The sequence below is a fragment of the Hippocampus bargibanti genome, linkage group LG22 (assembly GCF_051943395.1).
Source record: "Hippocampus bargibanti isolate YZ-2025 linkage group LG22, ASM5194339v1, whole genome shotgun sequence".
NCBI lineage: Eukaryota > Metazoa > Chordata > Actinopteri > Syngnathiformes > Syngnathidae > Hippocampus > Hippocampus bargibanti.
Window position 1 is genome coordinate 3704651 of NC_142755.1, and position 19326 is coordinate 3723976.

At 40.9% G+C, this 19326-nt stretch overlaps 3 protein-coding genes and 2 non-coding genes across 9 annotated transcripts; all 5 read right to left on the minus strand.

Moving 5' to 3' along the window:
• Nucleotides 1–724: 724 nt before the first annotated feature.
• Nucleotides 725–7858, minus strand: ldhba (lactate dehydrogenase Ba). Of its 3 annotated transcripts, XM_088988509.1 has the most exons (9): nt 5275–7858; nt 4396–4474; nt 3200–3335; nt 2889–3006; nt 2419–2592; nt 2173–2346; nt 1875–1992; nt 1165–1288; nt 725–1097 (listed from the first exon to the last, which is right to left on the minus strand). In XM_088988509.1, the coding sequence occupies exons 3-9, from the start codon at nt 3326–3328 to the stop codon at nt 930–932; spliced, it is 1005 nt and encodes a 334-aa protein (XP_088844635.1). In that variant the 5' UTR covers nt 3329–3335; nt 4396–4474; nt 5275–7858; the 3' UTR covers nt 725–929. The 3 variants fall into 3 exon arrangements, with proteins under 3 accessions (XP_088844635.1, XP_088844633.1, XP_088844634.1); XM_088988507.1 differs by having other exon boundaries at nt 2173–2592; XM_088988508.1 differs by having other exon boundaries at nt 2173–2592; nt 5244–7858.
• A 146-nt stretch (nt 7859–8004) lies between these two features.
• Nucleotides 8005–13663, minus strand: slc25a3a (solute carrier family 25 member 3a). Of its 2 annotated transcripts, none has more exons than XM_088988510.1 (8): nt 13531–13663; nt 12996–13153; nt 10949–11073; nt 10471–10650; nt 10195–10376; nt 9724–9896; nt 8784–8894; nt 8005–8481 (listed from the first exon to the last, which is right to left on the minus strand). In XM_088988510.1, the coding sequence occupies exons 2-8, from the start codon at nt 13120–13122 to the stop codon at nt 8324–8326; spliced, it is 1056 nt and encodes a 351-aa protein (XP_088844636.1). In that variant the 5' UTR covers nt 13123–13153; nt 13531–13663; the 3' UTR covers nt 8005–8323. The 2 variants fall into 2 exon arrangements, with proteins under 2 accessions (XP_088844636.1, XP_088844637.1); XM_088988511.1 differs by lacking the exon at nt 10949–11073 and adding an exon at nt 12090–12214.
• LOC148881675 (small nucleolar RNA SNORA53) lies at nt 8538–8743 on the minus strand. The gene has a single exon (XR_016113785.1). It is a non-coding gene; the product is annotated as a small nucleolar RNA SNORA53 (small nucleolar RNA).
• On the minus strand, nt 9955–10160 carry LOC148881676 (small nucleolar RNA SNORA53). Its single transcript, XR_016113786.1, has one exon. It is a non-coding gene; the product is annotated as a small nucleolar RNA SNORA53 (small nucleolar RNA).
• A 253-nt stretch (nt 13664–13916) lies between the features above and the next one.
• tmpoa (thymopoietin a) lies at nt 13917–18986 on the minus strand. 2 transcript variants are annotated; one of them, XM_088989268.1, is made up of 7 exons: nt 18859–18979; nt 18462–18766; nt 16602–16719; nt 16373–16522; nt 16151–16284; nt 14869–14969; nt 13917–14744 (listed from the first exon to the last, which is right to left on the minus strand). In XM_088989268.1, exons 2-7 carry the CDS (start codon nt 18705–18707, stop codon nt 14330–14332), a joined length of 1164 nt encoding a protein of 387 aa, XP_088845394.1. In that variant the 5' UTR covers nt 18708–18766; nt 18859–18979; the 3' UTR covers nt 13917–14329. The 2 variants fall into 2 exon arrangements, with proteins under 2 accessions (XP_088845394.1, XP_088845392.1); XM_088989266.1 differs by having other exon boundaries at nt 18462–18986.
• Between the last annotated feature and the right edge of the window lie 340 nt (nt 18987–19326).

The window sequence follows — 19326 nt, forward strand, 5'->3', positions numbered from 1 at the left end:
CGTTCCGTGAACATTGATGCTAGTAGCATGTTAAAAGCATAGGAAGGCTACAATTGAGCAGCTAACGTTAGCGCTCGTAATTAATTTGCTAATGCTAACATTACCCACCCTCGTTATAAAATTTTCAATAGATATATGATAAATACATCCTCACATTTTATCGAAATGGAAAACCTGAAACGTAATGTCGTTGTTTTGAGTTTGGTAAGCGCTTGTGATGAATTACCTGCCCGAAGGCACCATAGACAAAAATGTGAAGTAGATACCTGTTGATGGTCGTTAGGCTGTCACTCAAAAAAATCAACCAATCAGAAAACAGTTATCATTGAGCCCACCCACTGCTGGTGTCAAAATTAATCAGCCAATCAAATCGCATTTCTCATCAAAATTACGGTTGAATACCAAACGTTACAGTTGATTAAAACAAACAAATCATTCAAAAATACAATAAAATAATCATTGTCCATGGGTTGAATAATTTTATTAAGCAACTATTGATTATTTGAAAGACAATTACCTTTGGGTTCTATAGCAATTTTGATACCTTTTGTAAAGTCTTAAATATTCTCTACAATTTCAGATTAATAATATGTGGTAACAAGACAAGGTAAACTGCACATATGGAGTCTCAGTTTCTGTTTTTGTCAGTGCGAAAATGCAACAGGCTCAGGATTCAGTTTGGTTGTGCTTAAAAGGGCAGCAATATTGACTACTACACACCTACAACGGTTCAATTTATTCTTCATTTAGGAGAAAATGTGCTCTTGTTTTGAAAGCAAAAAATGACCAGCTAATACTTCAGGTTCCATGACACCACCCGTATCACGAATGTTGTGCTTGAAAAGAATTATAAGGTTTGATCGAGTGGAATCAAATAATATTGTGCATGATGACAGCTTTTTATCTGGTTCACGGTGGTCTGTCAGTCTTCAAATATCCTTCAGATCACTCTGGATACCCCAGAGAGTGTCAGCGCTCTTTTTTATTTGAGCCACTTCATCGTCCGTCAGGGTCATGTTGACGACGCTGCCCACGCCGCTGCTATTCAGAACGCAGGGTAGGGACAGGAAAACCTCTTCTTCGATTCCATACATACCCTAAGGAGACATGCTTAGAGTATTTGGACTAATGTTACTTTATATATCATTTTAATTTGCGTCTTACCTTAACCATGGTGGAAACCGGATGGACTCGGCTCATGTTCTTGACGATACTCTCCGTCAGGTCGGCCACGCTCAAGCCGATGGCCCAGTTAGTGTAACCCTTCAGTTTGATCACTTCATAGGCACTAGCACACCGTATGGTACGTTGTTAAGGTCATACTTGACGGCATGTGTATCACTAAACCAAAAATTACATTGTTATGGCTATGTCTTTTCATAATTATGTGTGAGTGCTGGAAGCCCAAGCTTAAATTACCAAGTAGCTTTCTTCCCGCTGTATTAAGCCCATAAATTGACGATCCCAAGAGGCACTTTGTACTAAAAACCCATCATGGCCGTCTAGGCTTCAAGTAACAGAAGCACTCCATTTTTTTCCCGCAGAGACAGCAGCATCAAATACGATCAATTTATGTATTCACTGTCTTTAAACACAAGATTATTTACTTATCGTGATATACTATCTCAACCACAACACACATGTTAATATGATTGTTCAACAGATGTATATACAGTAAAGTCTCGTTATATCGATATGCTACGGAGTCCGAAAAAATATCGATATATCCGGGACTATCGATATATCCGACCCTGTTTGCATGTAATTTTCTCCTTGCGTGCATAGAAATAGTATCGATATAACCGGGACTATCGATATATCCGATATCGATATAACGAGACTTTACTGTAATATACATTCTTGATATAGCATACCTGTCCACCACAGCTTTATGCGTGGCCTTCCACTGTTCTTTATCATCATCGCCGCCTATGTTAGGATTCAGCTTTTGCAAATTGACCCCGGCGACATTCGCACCGCTCCATACAGGCACTGGAATAGATCAAGCACAAATACTGTACTGTACTGTACTGTAAATAAAGTGGGGAAAAAGTGTGTTGTGGTCTGAAAATACCATAATTCAAATTAGTTATGGACATCGTCCATGTTTTGTTGTCAACGTCAAAGGAATGCTAGATGATGATGGACAGCTGAGTTGATTCAATGACTCACCGCTAGTGTCGCCGTGCTCACCCAACACCCAGCCGTTGAACGAACTAGCATGGATGCCAAGGCGTTCAGCCATCATGAAGCGAAAACGGGCCGAGTCCAGATTAGTACCGCTGCCGATGACGCGGTGTTTGGGAAGGCCGCTTAGCTTCCAGGTCACATAGGTGAGTATGTCCACTGTCAATGTATGTGTCATGAATAACAATTTTTGAATGCAAAAACCGCGAACCACACGTTTGTAGTACCTACCAGGATTGGAGACAACGATGAGTGTGCATTGCGGGCTGTGCTTCATGATCTGAGGGATGATAGACTTAAAAACGTTGACGTTCCTCTGCACCAAGTTGAGACGGCTCTCGCCCTCCTGTTGGCGGACTCCGGCAGTCACCACGACCAAGCGAGAGTTGGCAGTCACCGCATAGTCTGGAGAAGGAAAAGTATTTTTTTTTTTAACATGATTAGTACAAAGAGGGTGTACATAAAGTTTTTAGGATTGAATGACTGTCTGTTTCTTTGTGTTGTCATATTATTTATGTAGTTTTTTTGGGGCTCTGTTGACTTCAAGATGGCGCCGCAAGAGTGGCTGCCTTTACAGCAGCTCCTGTATTTTGTTTTTCTACTTCTTCTTTTCCTTACCTCTTCCTTGACTCACTTTGCTGCAAAATTATCCACTGTAAGACTAATAAAGCTAATCTAATGTAATGTAATCTAATGCTCACCTTTGTCTGCTACAATCTTGGAGGTCTTGAGGAAAAGACTCCCATGCTGCAGGTCCATCATTTCTCCCTTAAGGCGATCCTCCATCACATCTACCAAAGCCAACTCATCACACAGATCCTTGAAAAGTGAGCATAAGCATCATTACGTCACACATTTAACGCATTGATGCATGTTATTATGATTTTTTACAAAATTCTTAAAGGTATAATGATTCTACTATCTTTGTCACTGATTTATGGCTTTATTATGTATATGATAGTCACTCCATATGTTTCTATCTGTATAAATACAGTTAAATTGAGTGTCTTACACGTAGGAGGATGCTGATGGCACAAGCCATTCCAACCTGGCCGACCCCGACTACGGTCACTTTGTTCCTGGGGGGCTCTGTAAAGCTACCCGGCAGTGGGCTGATGAGTTTCTGGAGCACCGACGACATCGTGGAGCTGGAAAAATGGCATGGAAAGCAGTCGTTGTTGCCAGATTACTTACTTTTGCGACTCCAGTAGGGACTATTTTCCCCCTAAAAGTGCATCATTGCTGTCAGGTAAAAAATACATTAAAATAATAAAGAAATAGTATACAGAGGATTTAAAAAAGAATAATTCAATGTTAAATTGGATACTACTACTACTACTAATAATAATAATAATAATAAATATTTATAAGCGTATTTCAAAACTCTCAAGGACAATGCATGGCTTTTACAACAAAAATCATCCATCAACAGGATCGTGCAAACATCCTGAATGATATCAAGGTCAAATGGTTGCACTGGTCACAAAATGGGGACACAAAATGGGAAATTTATCGGCTGAATTTCCCATTATACATATTTATTGGCTAGCAGGTACACATTGGCTCGAGGGGAATTAAATATATTTATATTCAAATCATAATACAGACATAAATATGCCTCCAGGAATGATGCATCGCGACTGCATGAGCGGTTTGGAACAAAGCGTAACAACCCTTCATTTTATCCTCCAAATATCAATCAAATGTGATATCATCAATTAGCAACATGGCCCACTGTGTGCATATAGCAATTGGGTAAATATAGTCGACTGTTTTTTTATCATTATTGAAAATATGCTAATCTTACGTAAGAGGCCAGGCATTAAGCATGAATTCCAGATTAAATTTCATCCACGATTGTGAATTATTAGAGATTGATCCGCATTTCGCATATGATTTTACTAATAAATAAAATCAATCCGTGCAGTGAGCATAACAAGATATCACAAATAAATAATAAATAGCTCAGTATTCGTTGATATAGCGTTCCTGTATTAACCATGCAGGTCACATCAACGACCACAAAGGGGCGTTTTTAGTTATTTTTATTTATTTTTTATCGCGCGTATGCCCAAATAACGTGATGAATGTTAACTTGTCAGCGCATTCCAACTCAACGCATCCATCGACGGTGCGGCATCACGCACGTCTCTCGACAAACCACCGCAAACGAACATTCCAATAGATCATCGATCGGGGGACACTTACATTTTCTGGCCTTTTTAAAATCCGTTATTTGGATCTTGTCGCGGGCAGGTGGCGAGGCTCAAAAGAGGCTGGCGGGTTACTAAAGTGGGAGGAGGAAGAAGAGATTGGCTTGGACCATTTGGGAGGATGCCAATATGGAGTGGGGGGGGGGGGGGGGGGTAGATTCGTTTGCATGAGGAGCGACGAAGTGATAGTGCGGCATTGTCGCCTCGGCTAAATAGCTGAGACAATATCCCAAACAAGGTTTCAATTGTCAATTCCAGGGATTAGTGGGCAATTTTAGAGGATTTTAGCACCCCGTTCAGGCACGCAAAGATGGTACTACGATGGTACTACAACTCCCAGAATGCACCACAGCTGTAGCTACCTGTCACTGATAATCAATTGAAAAAAAATGCACTCATTTCTCATTTAAAAACAAGAAAATGTTGTCTGAATGAAATGTATTACTTTTATTATGGTATTCTGATTCATATTAAATTTGTGGAATGTGTCATTCTATAAATAATGACGTAATAGTGCCAATTTGTCTGTGAATGTCACATGAGCAAAACATACATTGGACAAATGGCTGAAGATACTTCAAATGAGGCCCGTATCAGATCCAATTTGTGTATTCAGATAACATGTTTGAAAACCGGTGAAGAATATTTCATAAAACTATTTGTGATCTTTGCATTGGAGAAAATAACAACCAAATATTGGTTGCGTCATTTCAACCCATGATATTGTGTTGAAGATTAGGTTTATCAGAGCAAAATAGCTGAAGCTAGCTGCCATTTTTGTTTTTTTTGGGGAGCCATTTTGGTAAATTTCATATTAAGATTCTGCATGAGAACATGTTGTACCTCTGCACCCCGCTGCTGATACTGCACATACCACACCATGATGGCGGCGGTGATGCTGGCTGTTGTCCAATAGGACGCAGAGGTCGTCCTCATCACCCCATCCAACGGGATTAGAGCGGGCTCATCTCTTGGAAGGAACCAATCGGTTGCATCGGGAGTTCTTTTGTGGGGATGTTTTTGTGAACCGCTCCATTTGAACCACGAAGAGAATGAGAGTGAGAGAGACTGTTGGAGAGAGGGATTAAACTTGGGAGAAGGCGGGGCTGTCGTGTTATTACATAAGAACGCAAAGACCGGTCATGGAATGTCACACACGATTAAATCCGGCAAAGCTGTACTCTGTATTTACATTCACACATAGGCAAAAATGTTTGTATATTACAAGTGAAAGGAAAAAAATGACAGTAATAAAACAAAATGTAATGTAAAGATATTAACTCATTCACTGCCAGACATGTGCAAAAATGTAACCACTCGGGCGCCAGAGTTTTTGTCATTGTCACTTGAATTCCAGGACCCACACAATATTGAGTTTTAGAACTACATAAACATTCAATGCAGCGTTAGAAACCTTAGACTCTCTTCTTGAATCAGAAAAAAATGTTAATTCCTAAGTTATATGTTATAAATTTGTGAGTGGCAATGAATGAGTTAATGGAAATTCGAGGTTAGTGTTGTATTGTTGTCACTTGTGCTGTTTGGTGATGTAGAGTAGGACTGCACTTAACACGGAGGCAAAGGTCACCTGAGGAAATAAGAAAATGACAAAAAGTGAAACACAAAATCATTTCCAAGCGGCTTCATTTGACTGAGCGATGAAAATCCTATGATGCAATCCAATCTTTACATTTTGAATTGTTTAATTTATTTTAATTTATTTTATTTTGCATGTGTGTTGACTTAGCCATGTTAGCATCCGAGCATACTTTTCTAGTTGTTAACTCCCTCGCGACCTGGAATAAAACATCACCCAGAAAGGGCCCCACACATCAATGTGACCGAGAACAATACGAGTAAACGCTCGAAAGCCTCGTGGGACGAGGCTTGAAAGTCAATGAATGAACGGATGAATGCACATGCCTCTGTGCTCCAACTGTGCTGTTTTTGCTAGTTCTTCAATTGAATAACTAAAATTATATTTTTTTATGTCTGTGGCTCATTTATTTACATATAGCATTTTCTCCCTATAAAGGACCTCATTATAGGAGAACAATTCAAACGTATTTGCCTGCCAAAAACAGACGTGTTGTTTTGTGTTATCGCCATTTTTACAGATAAAAACAATATGGTCATTTTAGCGCTAGGAAATTTCATTCCATGGGAATAACGGCGTCACTACTATTCCACATAAATGGCCTCCATTTTCCGTGACCTCCCTTGCTTAGGTGCATCCTCTTTCCAACAAGGTTGTCAGCATACAAACCGGTTATTTTATGATACATCCAAATGGATTCTAATGATGGTCGAAAGTGTGTGTTGCTATGACCCAGGGCGGCCATCTTACCATTAGACGATGTTGTTGCCTAGAAACCTTTTTATGGCATGTTAGACATTAGGCTTCGTACGCATTGCTAAATGGGCCGAAAAGGGGGTGGTTGATAGTTTGGGGAAATATGGATATTTCTGACTTATATTTATGACATACTTCTGACTTATATTTATGTCGCAAATGGTACAGTGGAGGGAATGTCATTACGTATGCTGCCACCTGGTGGTAGGATGTAGTACTAGCATAAATCACGTGAAAGGACACTACTAAATAATTATGATTTATAAGCTAGTGTAAATATAATCCATATGTGCAGTTTAAATTAGTTATATTGCACGTTTTTTTTCCACTTTCAAACTGCATTATTTACATTACTTACGCACTTTATTGTCCAATAAGTTCAAGATGGCGCCCAAGTAGGTAGCTGTTAGCAAGTGCTCTCACGCAAGTGTTTTTGTTTTCTTTTGTCACTTTGAGTCGTTGTGCGTCACGTGGAATGGCTATGAATGTTTTTTTTCAGCATTTTTGGCCACGACATTCATCAGGGAAGAGACCGTGTTGAGTGCTTGCGCCTTTTCAAATATGCCAGCACTGTTTTTGATTGGGAGGAATGTTAGCGCCATTTGACTGTCATTGACAGACAACTATGAGGCGATTGTGCTTTTTTTGCGACTGTAATTGGCAGCATTTTCGCAGCCCCGCTTTGTTCAGTATCTGGATCCTTCGCAGCTTGGAATTGAAGAGGATTTACTGTTCGTGAGACACGAAATGTGAGATGATCTCTTTTCATCAATGGATGCTACAGCTTCGTGTTTGCTTTTCAACATTTAGCACATCATTTCACCATGATGTGCCAGATCCACTGGTGAAAAGGATGCTTTGATAATCTCCCCTTTAAACTAGAACTGCTTCATGCAACAAATAGGGTGCAGAAAAGTGCTTAAGATTGAATGAATGTCTTTGTGTTGTCATATTTGTTATTTAGTATTTTGTTCTTGACTTCAAGATGGCACCGCAAGAGTGGCTGCCTTTACAGCAGCTCCTGTATTTTGTTTTTCTACTTCTTTCTTTCCTTTTACTACTTTGCTGCTGTGAAATGCACATTTCTCCACTCCACTAATGACGGCTAATCCAATTGTGATTACAATTTACACATTCCAACATGCACATTGTACAACTAAAACTTGATGTCACAGATTTTCATTCACAACTACGAAAAAAATTGTCTTCATTGCATCTGCATAGAACTGTGTAAAATTTTAAATGACAAACTTTCCCAAGGATGGAAGTGTTTTTAATTTCCATTTTTAAATCACATGATTCGGATTGAAATCAAACCAGTGTTGCACAACAAAGGACATTATTTATCAATCTCTCAGTGAGCAGAGATTGAGTACTTTGTATTTGATCATATTGGTATCTTTAATATACATGATAGTTACAGCCCCATTCATTGAAACAGCTGGACTGAGAGCATAAATATAGAAAACTGCTGCGCACGCTGAAAGCGAGTTGGAGGTTGGAAACGAGTTTTCATCTGTTGGTTGCCATCTAGAGACGTTTTGAGAGGTTGATTTAATGGTTGGCTTTCTTACTCTACGCCAAGCTTCTTTTTCAAGGACTCGGGCATCTCTGGGGGAGGAGGGCGGGGCAGACGGAAGTAGACCTTGACCGAATCGTAGATGAACCACTGCAGGGCGGTCAGGGTACCGATCATGATGATACGGGCGACCAATCCCTTCCACACACCTGAACGGGGGAAAAAAAGGTGTTGTGCAAAACAATTCTGCTTTATTTCCTGATTAAATGTCCGTCCCCCTGGCTAGCAAAACTGGTTGATTCCATGTCTGTAGGACACGGTTGCCAGTGTTGCGAGTGAGCCGGGGGACAGGTAGACTGCTCTTACACGCCAATGACTCAAGCACCTCTAACCGTACAGCCGGAAAAGCTGCAGAGGGGGCTCAGCTCAAGAGCTAAGGCACCCTCTAGAGGTGGATCTAAGGAGCGTGTGGATCAAAAAACGGTATTTGAGACCCCCCCACCCCCCTTACCTTTGGGTCCGAGTCGCTTGAGGACCTGGACGGCGGTGCTTCCCTTTTCCTTATTCAGAACGGACACCACGGAATCGGCCGGGTGAGAGACGATGGCGCAAAACACACCGGCTGCACATAGAGAGGAATGTCACTGAAATCCAGCGGTGGGCCGTCAGGGCCTGCAAGGCCTTCTCTGCTGGCCTATATCTGAATTAGACTAATGTGAATTATACATTATCCTTGAATTCCAAATTGTCTTTCAGCTTCCTTCCAGATGTGTGTTTTCATATTTATTGCATATGTGGAAAGGTAGCAGCTTGGAATTGAAGCGGATTTACGTGGGACAGGAGACGTGAGACAATTTTCTTTTCATCAATGGATGCTACTGCATCGTGTTTCAGGCTTTCAACATTTAGTTTGTAGCAGACATGCACATTTCGCCATGACATCCCTAATCCACTGGTGAAAAAGACGCTTTGATGCTCTGCCTCTTTCGTATAGAACTGCTTCATGCAACAAAGACGCTTTGATGCTCTGCCTCTTTCGTATAGAACTGCTTCATGCAACAAAGAGGGTGTAGAAAGTGCTAAATATTGAAGACTGTGTCTTCAATATGTGACTTGTTTTTTGTTTTTCTTTCCTTTCGTATTCCTTTCATAACTTTGCTGCTGTGTTACTTCCGGGTAGAGTGAACGCTGGTGCGAATGGCTGCCGCTGCTCACCCGCACAAAAAAAATCCAGTGACCGTAAAGAGTCCTTGAGAGTTTGGAAAGGCGCTTAGAAATTAAATGCATTATTATGATTGTTATTTTTTGTTTTTTGTTGATTTCAAGATGGCACCGCGAGAGTGACTGCCTTTACAGCAGCTCCTGTATTTTGTTTTTGCTGCTATGAAATGTAAACATCTCCACTGTGAGACAAATAAAGGCTCATCAAATCTAATCTCTAATCTACTTACCGATGTAACCAGCCACGAAGGTGACCACCAGCTGCTCCGCTTTGCTGCACTCGCTTCTGGGCTTGGGGACGACGTACTTGTAGAGCATTTCCACAGTGCGCTCAAAGCAGGCAAATTTCATCATGGTGTAAGGGATCTGCCTCATCCACAGAGGTACCACGCCCTTGTAGAATCTACGTTAGATACCGGAGTCAGACACCAAAACCGCCATGGTGTTTTTATTTATGACCAAATGTCCGCTCCCCTGGCTCGCAACACCGGGTGGGCTCCTGTTCGTAAAGAACGCAGATGCCGGTGGTGCGGATAAGCCGGGAAACAGGTACACTGCTCTCACACGCCAATGACTCAAGCACCTCCGACAGTACAGCCCAAAAGCTGATGAGGACCCTCTAGCTAACACCAGAGGGTCCCCCAGAAGTGGTTCTAAGGAACGTGTTTTAGCCATTTACGTGAAAACGGCACAGCACTTACGCCCAGATACCCTCCTCGCTGTACATCTTGGGGACACACTCTCGGAGGGTGTTAGCGTAGCCCGGCTGAGTCTGGATGCGTACTTTAACCGCCTCCATTGGAGCTAGGGCGATATCGGCGAAGAATTCGGCGCTGGCTGAGGCGGCGAGGTACAGCGATGTTCTCCACATGTAAGTGTTCTCCTGTTTGACGACATGGGAGGAGAAATAAATAGAATAGAAAGGCGAGTCAAGACTAGCATTTTTTATTTTAGTTAGTTGAATACGCCGCACACACCTCTCCAAGCAAGTCGCTGTAAAAGATCTTAAACACTTCATAGAAGCCAAACTTGCAGAGTCCCTGCATGGAGTAGCCGATGAAAGTGGGGGCCCAGCCCTTCGCCAAGCCTCGGACGCCGTCCTCCCTCACGGTTACGGAAAAACCATTGCCGATGCTCTTGTATTTATCTGGGTTCACCTAAAAAAAGAAATAAAGTTAGCTAAAGTAACCAAGCCAGTGCATCATTTCCCCTTGAACCCTTTCAGAATAATTGTGTAATATAATTTGGAGAGTAGTTTTTAATTAAAAAAATAACATTTTAATGTGGTTTTTTTTTATATATATCACCATGGCATAGAATAAGGCAATATTTGTTGATCTGGGAATATACAACATGGCCGACTGCGTTTCAAATCCTGATTTATTTTGAAGGTGCGAGTTTGGGACCAACTGGGTATTCCTGCCGAATGCCAAATTGGGAAATTTCCATACAAACCTGCAGACGGCACTTGACAAGGTCGAGGGGTACTACCGCTGTGTGCGTGAGGCCGCAGCTCAGGATACCCCCAAAGCCACACAGGGCATAGTACTTGGAAGAGCCAAACTCGCAGCTAAATTCTTCTGTGTGGTAGAAAGGGGGACAACAAACATGCAAGCATGCAAAGGGGTCACATGCAAAAACACACAAAATAAATCAACACCAATTTATAGCCACATAATGGAAGATTTGTCATGAAACGCCCAAATATTTGAGGATAATTTTCCACTGGATGGTACTGACGCCATTTTACACTGCCTGTTTATAGTAAAACAATGTTTACATTGATATCAATATTTCATAAAAGGTCATGTTCGACAATAGAGAAGTTACATTGGGGCAAATCAGTACCAGGCAGTGGAAAATAAAAACGTCAGTCTCATTTTTTTAAAGAACTCTTCCTTTTATATGGCTGTATTCACACATTCCACAATTTGTTGCAACACCCAAAATATCATTAAGCGATTTCCGTTTCAACTTAAATGGACCACAGTGATGTTTACATCATCCTGAATTGTACATAACATTTGAACTTTCATATCTAATTAACAATTAATATAAAATAGAACAGAATAGTCACTAAATAAGAAATTAATTTGTGCAATCCATCAATGTGGTCCAATAAGTTTCATTCCCAACCCACATTTTAAACCATTTCTTCAATTATAATAACATAGAATGTAATCATCATATATCTGTACATTTACCTTTCATAACAATCTTACCTGACAGGTCAGAAACAACGCTCATAAAATGACAACTTGGCAAAGTAATCTGGATCCTACATTCAAATTGACAACTTTTTATAAATGGATTGCCTGATCAATAATTCCTCACAATCTTGTCTCCTTGACCTCCATTGGTCTCCAAGGAGAAAAGGTCATATGACATAACGTGCGTGCAAGTCAATCAATGCGATACGAGGCATGCAGCCATGTAGTGATCACTTCAACCTGCATGCCGACGTCCGGGGGGACACTTCACATTTGGATTGTCTTCATTTCTACATGCAAAATCGTAACTTAAAAATAAATAAAAAAGGGGGGTAGTCTCATGGACGGAGTGCAAAAACTGACACAGAGCCCAAAAAAAGACAGACCTGCATTCGGCATTTGACCAGATCGAGGGGAACGACTGCTGTGTGTGTGGTACCACAGCTCACAATCCCACCAAAGCCACACAGGAGGAAATACTTCTGAGAGCCAAACTCAATACTGTCTCCCTCTGAGGTTAGATTTAAAAGGAAAACAAATCCATAAGTATGTATCATTAGACTGTATTTAAAAAATATGGGGGTTAAACAAGAGTTAACCTGTTGTTCTAATCAACCTGAGGCTGGGATGAACCATTAGTTACAAACAGATTGACTTTGCATTTAAAATAGAGCTGTCAAAGCAAAGGGCAACACTGTTGTCAGAAAATAAAGCAAAGTCACCTCAGTTTCACCAAATTCAAGGGAAAAAAAACATGCATCCCCCCCATCACTTACTAGACTAGTGATTAATAGTAGATGTCAAACATAATGACAACACTTTTGACCAAAGTAGTATAATTATTCTATTTTAAAAAACGGTAATCTGCTATTACAATCAAGGCTATTGTGAAACGCTATTTGTTCTGGTCTATTGACAGTGGCAGCAAGTCTTAACAATGAATAACGATTGTAATTAAATTAATTTAGTTCACATTGACATCGGTATTGCAAATATTATCCCGCTCATGTTTCAATTTGACGCGGCACAAAAGGGTGATATCAACGTGTCCTTCCTCGTCCTCCGTTAGCGGCTTAGCGTTAGCACAGGCCTGAGTTGTTGTTTTTTTTTTTCCCACGTTGCTTAGGAACACCGACTACAAATGTTGAGATGCATTGCGAAAACAAATTATACTAAGTAAAATAGAAGAAAAAGGCCACGATGAAAGACAATGTGATAAAAACCGGTTGGCTAGGCGACCGCTGCTAACGCTAGTCCAGTAGGAGGCGGCCTGCGGAAGCAAAGATCGTTACCGTCTGCCGTGGCGGCTGCTGCCAGTTGGCGTGTCCTCTGCTGCGGTTCCTCCACTTTCTGGACGGTGAACAAGGGGGCGCTGAACGGATTGGCCCGAGCCAGCTGTGTCAAAGTAGAGGGATACATGCTGGTGGTCCTGCCTGTCGGGGGAGCTGGGCTGCAATGGAGGCAACATGTTAGCAGTGATCGAGTTTAAGCTACCGGGTGAGAGGACCCACCGCAGCCGATCGGCGTGTCATTATGAACTCGAAAAGACAACTCGATTGTTGCGGCGTTTGTGTCTTTAAAACAATCAAATCAGCATTTGTCAAAAAATATAATCGATCTGTTCTGTCACAAACCGCGCATGGACTGCTAGCTTAGATGCTACACGGAGATGCTAACTTGACCGCTACAAGGTGGAATGGTTTTCCGGTGTCAAACAAGGAAATAAGAACTATGACAAGGTTTTATCGACATAAGATGTGAAATAAACGTGATAATCTTGAGGGATCTTGAGCGTGTTTGCTTTCGAATGGAGTAAATAAAACTTACTTTGCGTGCGTATTAAGATGGCGCCTCCACTTAGTTGCTTACCGGCGGCTCCGAAAGAGAGCGAACGACCTCCCGGTGTCGCTTTGTCCTATCATGACGTCACAGGCCAACCCGTGGGCGGGCTCAGTGGCTTCTTCTACAATGCATTGTGATTAAAATTACTCAGGAGTGCGCCCAGCGGTAGAAGATAGGAATACACCAAGACGATCTGTTTAAAAATATGACACAGAACAACACAATTTAACCCTATTTTAGACACTTGTTTCTAAAATAGAAATGTCATATGTTTACATTTTTGAAAAATATGCGCAACAAAAACAAATTGACCCTGTGGATCAGGCAATCCATGTATAATTTTAGCTAAATAAAATGCACAACAAATCAGGTAATATGTAATAAGAAATTTATTATAAAGGGAACATTGAAGAAAAATACTTGAGGCTTACATTATATTTGGATAATAAGCCTACAAAGCTGGCTCATGTACAAAATAACCCCCCTCTACCTTCAAGGCTACGTGTAATAAGACTTGCACTCAAAGGCAAGTGTCAAAAGCAATATTTCATTCACAATAAGTACAAACACACCATGCAAGTATTAAAAAAGGAGATAAAAATACACTATGGGTAAGTCCATATCAATGTTTGTAAATTGGGCTTGTGTATAAGTGGCTGGTTTTGTTGTGATTTAAAAAAAAATAAGAATGATTATTTCAGACCATGTATTAAAAATAAAGATTCACAGATAAAATTAAATGTTATTAGGAACGAGTCGTTCCTGACCGCCTTCACCATCAACTTTATGCTTTGGTGCTACTGGCCACGTCGGGGTCAGCTGTCGAAAATGGGTTGATGGTATTGGTTTCCATAGCTTGGTAAATAAAGAACAAAAAAGCGGCACCTACGGCCAGGAAAAGGATCTTTTTCCACAGAGACATCCCCGGACGCACCGTTTTTGTCGGACCAGAAGGGGGAGAAGCAGATTGAAAAGCCGAAGCGTTTGGGCTGGACAAGGATTTCAAGGAGGAGGAAGAGGAGGAGTTTGGCAAGCTGTTGACTCTGTTGATAACGCGGCTCTCTGTGTAGGAGGTGGAGTTGCTAAGGCTGCTTTTCGTGGCTTTGGGGGAAAAGAGCAGAGAGCTTTCGGCATTCCACAGATCGCTGGAGATGACTGGGCGGCCGGCGGCTCCTCGGATTGGCCGCCTGCAAGTGGCCCTAAAAAAAATAAACATACAAAAACAACTCCTGGTTAAGTTATTTTGTTTTTTTTCACAACTCGAAAACCACACACTGAAAATCAGTAAAAGGCATTGAAAATATGTTGTACTCAAGTACTTACATGATGCCCGTTGGACTATTGACATCACTGACAAAGAGCTCCTTAAGAACATCTTTCTCATCCACTTTGGGGGTTTGGTCACGGGCCGCTATTTTCTCCACCTATATAGCCACAAAAAATGGAGAACAAAGCAGAGTATTTGAGCGAACGGAAAGCAGAATGAAGCTAAAGTCAACAAACCTCATTGCATTCAACGCTCGTTTTTTTTTTCTTCGACGCACAGTAAAACGCGGGCGTCGATAGAGCGAGCAGACAGTGAGGGTTAAGGGGAAAAGTCAGCCATGAAAAGAATCTGCTATGCCGCGGAAAAGGCTAATCCGCATCATGTGCTGCGCGTCCGACACTCGGCGCGGCTTGAAAAGAGATGTGAAAGGGAACACAGAGGCTCACTCTGTACTGGGAGTGATTGCACTGCAATGTACTCAAGCATAATTAATAAATACATGCATACATAAATAAATAAAATAAAAATAAGAACATGAATAAATAAATAAAAACAATAAATAAAAAAAATATACACAAAAGAATGAAAATACATGAATATAAATGAAAAATAAAAATAAATAAAAACTAAACGCACAACTAAATACACAAGTAAACACATAAATAAATATACATGCATATAAATTAAAAAATATATATACACAAATAAATAAATAAAAAGACAATAATATAAAAAAGAAGAAATAAAAAATAAACACAACTAAATACGTAGATGAATAAACATTAATAAATATACATGCATATACATGAAAAACGAAAAGATATATAAATAAATAAAAAGACAGAAATATAAATAAAAATTTGAAATACATAAATACTAAACACACAACTAAATAGATAAATAAACACAAATAAATATTCACGCATATAAATAAAAATTAAAAAGAAACAAAAATATACACAAATTAATAAATCAAAAGACAAATATAAATTAAAAAATTAAATAAAGACATACTGAACACACAACTAAATAGATAAATAAACACATATTATACATGCATATAAAAAAAATACACAACCAAATAAAAAAAGAAATATAAATTTAAAAAAATAAATACTAAACACATAACTAAATAGATAAACACAAATAAATATACATGAATATAAATAAAAAAATAAAATAAACAAAACAATACACAAATAAATAAACACAAATACAGATAAATAAAAAACAAATAAAAATAAAACTTATACACAAATAAATAATAAAAAAATACAATAAAATAGACAAACAAATAAATAACTAAAAAATATGGGTGGGGTGGCAAGGGTTACATACTGTCTTGTGCTCACTGTTGCGAGCACGGGTCACGAGTGATATCTTCCCTCGGCTCCTAACTGGACTCTCCACCACCGGAACTGGTTCGGGTTCTGGTTCGGGAACTGGCTCGGGCTCTGGTTCGGCTGTGACATCTTTAATAAAATATATGTATCAAATAATTACAATAAAAAAGACAGCCAATCCACAAAGTGGGCGGGGTTTGAAAAAGTAACGTCTTACCGTCCTCCTTGTCACTGTAAAGGTCCGATTCGGAGTTGCCGTTATGGTTCACTTGGATGTCCGTCACCACTATCTTTGTGATGGTCGTCTGCGCTGGGCCATCTTCAAGGAGCTTCTGCAGCTTCCTCTCGTACAGTTTACGTGTTGACGCTGTGCAAAATGGACACGGCACGTTAGAATTTGACCACCTGTGTGCGTGAGTGACGTGGGGTGCGAAAGAGACCCTCACCAACAACCGGACCGACATCGACTCCGTGTTTGATCAGCTCGTCCCTTAGGTAGTCGTCAGTCAGGGCGGTCACGTCCAACTCGTCCGGACGAATCTTGTCCGTCTTCCTGGGTGCTTTCTGTGAAGAAGACGGCGGGACAGGCGATTTTGTTTCCTCCCATTTCAATCTCAGATAACTCCAGACCCATATAATTTAGGAATTAACTCTTTTTCCTGATGAAAGAAGAGATATGAAAGGTTTCTTACACTGGATTGAACGTTTATATAGTCCTAAAACTCAGTATATTGCAGGTCCTACAATTTGAGTGAAAATGACAAAAACCCTGGCACTGGAGTGGACACATTTTAGCACATCATCTGGCAGTGAATGAGTTAAAGTTGTCCCACAGACGATGACTTAATTGACTGTATCACCTTTTTTTAAGCTGCATTACCACCCAAAGGCAAAACAACCCCAAATCGTCAATAATGCTCTTTTTTTAAAGCTCACTTCGAGCAACTAGATGTAAAACCATCTTCTGCACACGGTCAACCTAAAACACGCCTCAGCTGAACAATGTCCACTTTGTGCTTCATTTCCTGGTCTTGCATTTTTTTCTTGAAGTCACACTCCACTGCAAGAGAGTCGAATATCAGAACAATTCCTAAAATGTGCGATCAACTTTTCAACTCAACACCGTGCAGACCGTAATGAATACAATAAAAGTTTTTTTGGGGTAATCATAACAGTCTGGCTGAGGAGAGCGGAGGGGGAAAAAAAAGAGGAAGGCAGAATAAGGCCATGTTTCCCTTCGCTGCGGAGCACGCCCTCACTTTCAGGAACATAACTCAACTCTGAGGTCATTAAATGGATGTTCGCCTGCAAACTGTATGGAATAAAGTCCCGTGTAGGCGCCATCGGTTTCTCCTTTACGACCCGGAACATGAAGTAATGAAAGACTATGTATCCTGCAACCTCACCACATTTTTAACGAGGAGGAAAAAAGCCTTTGCGCTCCGAGATTACAATTTGAAAAATTTGAGGAATGAAGTGTGGTACGGATGTCTGTCATTGTGACGGCGGAACGAAATGATGAAATCTTTGCATCGTTTCACTGTACAAATGTTGACGACTTCAACATTTAAAATGCAAAATGTCACGTGCCCGCGCAGATGTCTTAAAACTTGACACCTACGCTTGACATGTAATTTAATACTCACAGTTCATTCAATCCTCATGTCAACTTCCCGCCCACTTTCTTACAAATGTTTCTTAAACCGAAACAAAAGACGAGCTCCGGAATGCACACACTGTGCAGATTATGGAACGTCAAGATGAAATATTTCTCCCTGAACATGAAAAAAAACATCTTCTTGGTAAGCTTTAGAAGTCACGCGAGCTAGTGTTTCCAGTCCAGTCGTGAGGAATGCAGGCAGCTGTTGACGGAGGTGGATGTTGACAATTATCGAGCCAACACTAAACCCATACTTACCCACGAGGTGTCCATACTAGGGTGTTTACAGATCTTCCACATTGGTTTATGTGTTGTACAGAACCACTCGTGGAAACAGGAAATGTGATGTAAAAGTAATGCACATTGCAACTGATGAACTGGAGAGGGAAAAGCCTTCAGTTGTGAAGTGCCATATTAGATATGGGGGGGGGCATTGAAACCAGCAGAGGGTAATGACAGCTGACATGAAATTTGAACCCAACAACAAATGGGTCGGACTGAATTTACAGGTGTAAAAACAGATGGACGTCACGTGTTTGGAGTAAGCATGAACGCTAAAACGTGCTCCATATGGTAACATGGCACGTCGTTCGAATTCAATTAAAACACGTTTTAAAACTTATTTGTCGATGCTAAAAGTACTCACTTTGCCGGATGAACGGTTTCTGCCGGAGACCACGGGCGGGGGCAGTTCCTCGTCACTCGAGAAGGCGTCCCAAGTCGCGGCGGCGACGACATGCTTCTTGTTCTGCGCGGTTAACTTATCCAAATAGAGTTGAACGTACACGTCTTTATTGTGGTTGCCGGACGGGAGCTCCACGTTGTTGGCCAGTAATTCGCTTTTAAGCTTGTCCTTGGTCAGCTGCGACGGGTCGTCCACGTATTCCGGCATGTCGGCGTGTGAAAACAACAACCGGGGGCTGAGCTAGCTAGCTTACTCGGAGAGGAATCCTGGAAGGGAAAAATGGAGAGCGGTTGGTCGATAGCGACGCGGCTAACTGGCGCCTCTTAAAGGATATTCGCAGTTAAAACGGATTTACAACCTAAAGTTATGGACTCTTCTCGGTCCAAATGAAATCACGTTTTAATAGAAGGAAAATGGAGGAGAAGCTTCTTCTGTTTGGGTTTAGCCGGTTGGCGGCTATCAACCGTTCGTGCATTAGCGCTCCCTTGTGAAATGGATGTCGAAGGACATGTTTAGGAAAACCGTTGGTGCAATAGGGAGTGGCTTTTTGTGATTGGTCGAAATTGTTCACGTGGTAAACTGAGTGTGATTTTCTATTTGTCAATAGTCAAAAAAATAAAACCAACCAATGGACACACGCATACTCATTTTTGATCCCGCCTTTACTCTATTTTGAATTTGATTGGTCGTTACACGCACTGCTCGACTCTGACGTCAAATTATGGCGACAGGAAGTGGCAAAATGGCGGCACGCATCTATGCCTAGAAAGGGCTTGATTTTTTTCGAGTTTCCTCCCATATTCCAAAAACATGCATAGTAGGCTGA

Bases quoted from the DNA above. Each gene is read 5' to 3' on its own strand.
- ldhba (XM_088988507.1), bottom strand. From the start codon at position 3,328: ATGTCGTCGGTGCTCCAGAAACTCATCAGCCCACTGCCGGGTAGCTTT. The intron at 2,593-2,888 runs GTGAGCATTAGA...TTCCTTCTCCAG, and splicing joins CAAGATTGTAGCAGACAAAG to ACTATGCGGTGACTGCCAAC. The intron at 1,993-2,172 runs GTGAGTCATTGA...GATCTATTCCAG, and splicing joins TGAGCACGGCGACACTAGCG to TGCCTGTATGGAGCGGTGCG.
- slc25a3a (XM_088988510.1), bottom strand. From the start codon at position 13,122: ATGTATCCCTCTACTTTGACACAGCTGGCTCGGGCCAATCCGTTCAGC. The intron at 9,897-10,194 runs GTAAGTGCTGTG...TATCTAACGTAG, and splicing joins AGCGAGGAGGGTATCTGGGC to ATTCTACAAGGGCGTGGTAC. The intron at 8,482-8,783 runs GTAAGGGGGGTG...TCCCCCGTTCAG, and splicing joins CAAGCGACTCGGACCCAAAG to GTGTGTGGAAGGGATTGGTC.
- tmpoa (XM_088989266.1), bottom strand. From the start codon at position 18,707: ATGCCGGAATACGTGGACGACCCGTCGCAGCTGACCAAGGACAAGCTT. The intron at 16,285-16,372 runs GTAAGACGTTAC...ATTTTATTAAAG, and splicing joins TTACAGTGACAAGGAGGACG to ATGTCACAGCCGAACCAGAG. The intron at 14,970-16,150 runs GTATGTAACCCT...GTGGCTATATAG, and splicing joins GCAACAGTGAGCACAAGACA to GTGGAGAAAATAGCGGCCCG.